Here is a 6,518-nt window from a genome sequence, read left to right as displayed (position 1 = left end):
ATTACACGCCCGAAGGGGTACTTATTGTTGTTACTTTATATAGATATTTGTATAATGTTTGTATAATTTAATTGCAATAAATAAATAAATAAATATGAACTAAGAGGAAATATTTATAACTTTGTATGTATTGAAATAATTCAAAAATTACTGGGCCGATTTCAAAAATTCATTCACTATTAAAAAGGTATGTTAACGCTGAGTAACATAGCCTTTATTTATGGACGTGGACGAACTCGTGAGCATCGACTAGTTTAATAATCTGAATTTATAAAAATTTATATCCTATATTACTCAGTGATAACATAGGTTTTTAATGGTGTAAAAAATTTTGAAATCGGCCCAGTAGTTTTTGAGTTATTTCTATACAAAAATGCAAATCTTTCCTCTTTATAATATTAGTATAGTATATATTAATCTGTAGAAAGAGTTAGAAGCACTGCAGCGTGTGGACGCGACGTACATAGTGGCGGCGGACAGCGCCGAGTTCGATGCGTGGCGCGCGACCACTGAGAACACGTGTGGGCAGGTGGTGCCGGCCGCGGCGGCCAAACGGTTGGAAGCTAACCCCATACTGAAGGAACAGTATAACAAATTGGTGCCTGACGCGGTGACGCATAACGAGTTTTGGGAAAGGTATGTATGTTGTATCCCGGTGGTTCATAACTGCCGGGACCGCGGGCCTTATAGTCTTTCTCAAGACTGGGGCCACGAGGTGGGGGCTCTATAATCCCTGGCGGCACCAGCGGGCGAGGCTGGGTCTCCGAACCTGCATTGCACGGTGCCGTCTACCGAGGGGCGCCTTAGGGCGCAGCGTCCCAAGTTATTGGGACGCAACGAGGGCCCCTTCCCGGGGCGGTCAGTGGGGCGTCGCGGTGGCAAGCGCAAGCGATCCCATGGCGTCCCACACAATGGCCAGGAGGGAACGAAGGGGTTTAGTGAGGTATGCCCCCCACTATGGGGGGAGAGTCCCACATAACTCTCGTGTCTGCCCAGAGGCATGGAGTATGCAGAAAGCATTCCCCTTCGGAACAAAAAGGTATGTATGTTGGGCAGGTAAATTTGAAGATTTTTTAATATACATAGGGACAAATTTTTTTTTTTAATTTGTCCGTTATTTTTCATTATGATCTAAATTGTAGCATTTTTTTATCTTCAGTAATTTTATGCTAAAGTTTGTTGAAATTGCCGTAAAACACTACAAATACAATATTTTTTTATATACATAAGTGAAATATAATTAATCACAAATTCTTGAAAAAATAACAAACAAGTTATGTTTTTCTATTAATGTTTGACTAGTTTTTATTCTATATTCTAGATATTTATTCCGCGTGGCACTACTTCAAGACCGTTTGGCGGCCGCGTCCCGCAAACAGCCCATGGAGCCTCCCACTGCCGACCCTGTTTTGGCTAACTTACCTCTACAGACGCCCATACAACAGTAAGTTGATGGTACATAAAGTATAAAAATATACGCTTCGATTTTTTTTCAAATAAACATATTAAACGTAAATTTTGATTGTTTAAAAATCTAAAAATTATTGAAGCGTATTTGCTTATATTCCCTTCATTTTTCATTTAAACAAAAAAAAATAAAAAACTAGATTTTTTTTCGAAAAATTAATTTTGGACATCCTGTGTCTCGATAATTTTTTTTTTCAACATTTTTTTCCCCGACCTAATTTCGACACTTTCAATGCCATTAAGGTATTTTTATTCTGGTCTTTGACTGCAATAGAACTTGTATCTTCACATATTTACTCTTTCGTCAAATACAATATGAACAATATGTCAATAAAAATAGCACACTAGTACAATTACGAAAATATGGCATTGGACGTGTTAAATCAATTTACATAAAAATATTGTCGTCGTTCTCTAAATATCTGCTTTTTATGTTTCTTTTGCTTTGTGTATCGTATTAATCTCAAGGTAGCAAAAAAAACTACAAAAAAAAACACTTATAGTTTGTTTTAAGACAACTTAAAGTACTAAATAAAGAAGAAATCTCATTGCATAATTTCTCAAAGCATTTTTATTATTTTTTAATCCATTAAAATTGTATCATCCTGTACTTAGTTAATAACATCGAGTAAATATTTTTGTAATATCTTTTCGTTCAATATACGTTTTTTTAACTCATATAGTTTTTATTTTGTTACAAAAATATTAGATCCCTGTACCTTTTCCTATCCTAAAAAATTACTTCATTAAAATGAAAAAAACGTACCGTTTGCATATTAAGCCGAATGAAAAAAATGGCATTTTTCGACTCTTTTTTTCCGAAAATCCTTATGTCACCAAAAAATCGTAATATTTGAAATAGTGTTTATAAGGCAACCGTTTTTTTTATTTTTGGTCACTATAACCGGTTTTACTTTGTATAAAAAATTGTTAGCACATTGTAATATGCACTCACGTTTTTAAAAAATAGTGTTTTAACGGGACTTGAAGAGAAATTAAATTTTATTTAATTTTTCTTTACAGAAGTCCAAAGAAAGTACTCTCTGGTCTTGAAGAAATACCTTATGAAAAAGATGAAGATATCGTTCAATGGGAAGACGGTGAGTTTTATTATAAAAATCATTTTTTTATGTTTTTTATTTATTTTTTTAACATATCCAATGTAAAAAATGTTGTGGCATGCAAATTGCTAAGTTAATGATGTAAAAAAAAATATTAAAACAGTAATATAGTCGATATCGTCAAAATATACTTTTAAAAAACTTTATTTTTAATTTTTTTTTAAATTAGTGCTTAATTTTTTTTCCGTGAAAGAATTAATTTTTATTAATCCATACAAAATTATTTAGTACCATCTATTACAGAAGAATTCCCACATGACGTTGAACTAACAGAAGAACAACAGATCCTACTTCTAGAAGAATATGAAAAAGAAATCACACAGAAGAAGATAAACAGACGCTCGTCATCGAAAGATTTAATCAACAATAATTCTAATACACCACAAACATTAAAAGACGAATTAAATAATACCATAGACAAGAAAAAAAATGGCCGTTCACCAAAAAGACAGACAAAATCAGACGAATGTGGTAATAATTTAGTTGAAGATTATTTTGGTGACAAAGAAGTGAAAGACGACGCAAGCGCGAATTCAGATGAAAGTTGGGAAAAAGAATTTGAAATAGATGAACCTTTAGGACAGAAAGCCTGACAATCCGGACATATATTAATAAAAAAAATGTATACATGATATATGACATTCAAATACAGAACCTCGATAACTCAAACCTTGGTAAATTAAAAACCTCTATAACTTCAAAAAATAATATCGATCGGTGAAAGGTTATTTGTTTTAAGCGCCATTAGGTTAAATATTCAGGAGAGCCATTTTCATCTAAAAAAAAAAAATCCTCAAAATAATTCCAATTGAAAGATTTCCAGACCGGTTCTAGGTTGGAATTACTTAATTCTGCTTACTTCGTTATTTATTTCAGATTTAAAATTCGCTGATTATGAATATATACATATATGTAAGTCAATATCGTCCTAAATGGCGTTTGACACAAATAGCCTTTACCCGTCGATATGTTCCCTTCCCATCAGAGCCCAAAACCTCTATAACTTCAAATATTTTGTGTTTCCCTTGGACGTTAACTTATCGAGGTACTATTGTATAATCTTTACATTTGTGTCCTATAAAAATCCAAATGCTTGGTCAACCTAACGAAAAAATTTTCATACAACTGGACTCGAAAAGTCTTGAAATGCGTTAAAAATCTCAAATCTAACTGTATTTCTATTGATAAATTACCAATAAAAAATGTCGTCCTTTACATTTCTTTTGGAAAAATGGATAGCAATAATTTTTTTGAACATATAGTATAGTTGAATAACATAAATGAGAAAATAATATAATCACAGATTTATAAAAAAACAGACATGACTATTTAAACGCTGATATGTTCCACAAATAAATAAAAAAAATGACATTTTACTTAGTAACACATGTCAATATATCTTTTTTCCATTAAATTCGGCTATATTTTAATTGCTTACTATTACTAGTAAACTGTTTAACGATTTTTATTTTTAAGTTTGTGTTAAATTTGACAAGTTTAGATATATTTCATTGTTTTTAGATGTAGTTATAGAAATTATAGTAAGGTCAGCAAAAGTACATTTTTTTAATATAGTATTTTATATATTTTTACTTGATATCTGTATATATCTTATTTATTTACTGATAATATGAAATATATATGAGACTAAATTAAATAATGAGCCATATGTAGTTTTTGACGCCCCCATTTACATGCAAAATGATATTTATATATTAAAAATTACGGCCATTAAAGTTTGTTACATATATAAAAAATGTGCCTAAATGTAATGTAAGTTATATTGGACATTATCGTTTTTAAGCCAGTACCTGGTCCATTAAATTCCATATTTTTATATGTTTAAAATAAATAAGAAAATAACTAAGGTTCCGACCGAGTCTACCGTATCTAATAATTTTGGTCACCCTAACATTGAATTTGAGTATTATATTTTTTTAATTTCATATAAGAAATGCTAGTTACGTTTTTTTTTACAAGTTAGAAATGCAGTTGTGCAGAATTATTAAGTTTTATTATAAATTTTTCGGTTACTTTTTATTAAATTACTGTTGAAAAAAAATATTCCCTCTTAATAAAAAATGGCTTAATTACTGATGCAAATGTTGATTATATTTAGCAAAAATCTATATTGTAAAAAATATTAAACGGACATTAATTGAAAGCAATATATATAATAATATATACTTTGTGACTTTGGTATAGAAATTAAAAATGAAAATATGCAAAAAATATCAAAAAACTTGTTTATGTTTATAAAAATCGAATTTTCTAGTAAAATATTCTCAGTCATCATAAATATACATAAATAAAGGCCGGCAACGCATCTGTAGTTCCTCTAGTTGCGGAATTATGGACCCATGGGGGTCGTTGACCCCTTCGGTGTTCTCGCCGCTCGTTTGCCCCCTTTTATTATAAAAATAACTCAGATATGATTTCCTTTCTCTATATTGCATTTATAAACTTTCCAATAATTATAAGATCACTCTATGTACCTTTTGTTTTGTCTAAATATTGTAAATTCAAATTATTAATTAGTAGAAATTTTATTTCAAGACATGTTTTCATACTTTAGGTATAAATATAACATGCTTTTAATACTTCTACATTAATATGTTTTTGACGAAAATCTAATTGTAAACAATTTTCAATAATTATTTGTGTAAATTATTCATTAATTTTGTAAATCTGTATAAACTAACATGAAAACACTACTCGTGGACAATAACATGAGACTATTACACAGAGAATCGCTCTATGGTTACCAAAGAAATAATTTAAATATTTTACGTAAATCTTTAAAATATTTGGATCAGAACAATGGTTAATATCTCCCAAACAAGAATAAAATCAGCTTTTCCATACAAGAAAATGATGGGAAGGGGAATTACTTACGTTCCATTCCCTGCCTTATAACGGTAGACAACGCATCTGCAAATGTGGATGTATAGGCCGCTGCCTCTTCGCTATTTTGGCGAATTATGGTGACAGCTTGCTAGCTTTCTACTTTATATAATAAAGAAATCGTTTCTAATTCAATTACATTACGATGTAATTTTTTTTGTATACTACTGTGCCGTACAAGCGGGTTCGGGTCCAACCTACCCTTGAACTACGATTGCACCGGAGGGCATAATATTGTAAATGTAGGGGAAATGGTACTCACCAGCTCGATGAATTGCCTCACCTCCTGCAGGTGCTATGTCTTAGTCAGCGTTAATCGAGTTAAAGTCTGGTTCAGTCAAGGCTCAGCGATGCTGCCTGAAGATGTACCAGTATTTACAAAGACCAACCACTTTCAACTCTAATCCGCACACGTGTTTACGACCGACTCGCTTGGCTGCTCACTTCCGACCTTTCTATCACCCATCTCCGCAGGCCCCGCGCTCGTCCGTAGTGGAGAGGGTTTCTTCATCTACCCGCCCGTGCGGAAGAAATAAAATAAGCGTGCTTACCCGCACTAAACGCGAGTCGCGAAATTTAAATTATGTTCGCCACCGAATGTGGCGAACCCGTGCTATCTGTACCGAATAACTACATTCTGACGTTATTAATTCAAGTGCGATGTTATTGTGCACGGGTAGTACAATAATATAAAAGTGTGATATCCAATTATATTAAAGTTTGTTCAGTAAATATTAGGATATAGATTTAAGTAACATATAAAGTTATAGTTGGCTTAAGTTATCGACTTAATGTTGAAGTTAAAAAAGATAAATTTTTCGCTTTACAATGCAATTTATTTTATTAAAATTGTTAGTACCGTGCTATAAGTATTGGTGTTTTTTAGTTGTAAGTCACTTAATATGCGTACTTTTTGGGTTTTTATTTTTTTGAATCCTTCGGGTTTAACACTTTTGTACGCGATTGTACTTTTACATTTTTTCTTTTTAGAAAATGATTTAGTTTTACATTCTTCAACTCGGATGT

At 31.8% G+C, this 6,518-nt stretch overlaps 1 protein-coding gene across 2 annotated transcripts in view; it reads left to right on the top strand.

Annotated features, from left to right (window-relative positions):
- Nucleotides 1-4,641, top strand: part of LOC106108914 (BSD domain-containing protein 1-like) — a 7,630-nt gene extending 2,989 nt beyond the window's left edge. Inside the window, exons 6-9 of one of the 2 annotated variants that reach the window (XM_013290265.1) lie at nt 425-636; nt 1,322-1,444; nt 2,491-2,567; nt 2,817-4,641. In XM_013290265.1, the coding sequence (XP_013145719.1) occupies nt 425-636; nt 1,322-1,444; nt 2,491-2,567; nt 2,817-3,181 (777 nt within the window). In that variant the 3' untranslated portion in view covers nt 3,182-4,641. The remainder of the gene's footprint in view (nt 1-424; nt 637-1,321; nt 1,445-2,490; nt 2,568-2,816) is intronic. The other variant, XM_013290266.1, reaches the window with a different exon arrangement.
- The last annotated feature ends 1,877 nt before the right edge of the window (nt 4,642-6,518 follow it).

The sequence above is a fragment of the Papilio polytes genome, unplaced genomic scaffold, assembly GCF_000836215.1.
Source record: "Papilio polytes unplaced genomic scaffold, Ppol_1.0 DF821400.1, whole genome shotgun sequence".
NCBI classification, from domain to species: domain Eukaryota; kingdom Metazoa; phylum Arthropoda; class Insecta; order Lepidoptera; family Papilionidae; genus Papilio; species Papilio polytes.
Note: the sequence above shows the minus strand (reverse complement) of the source record. Positions and strands in the feature narration are given on the sequence as shown.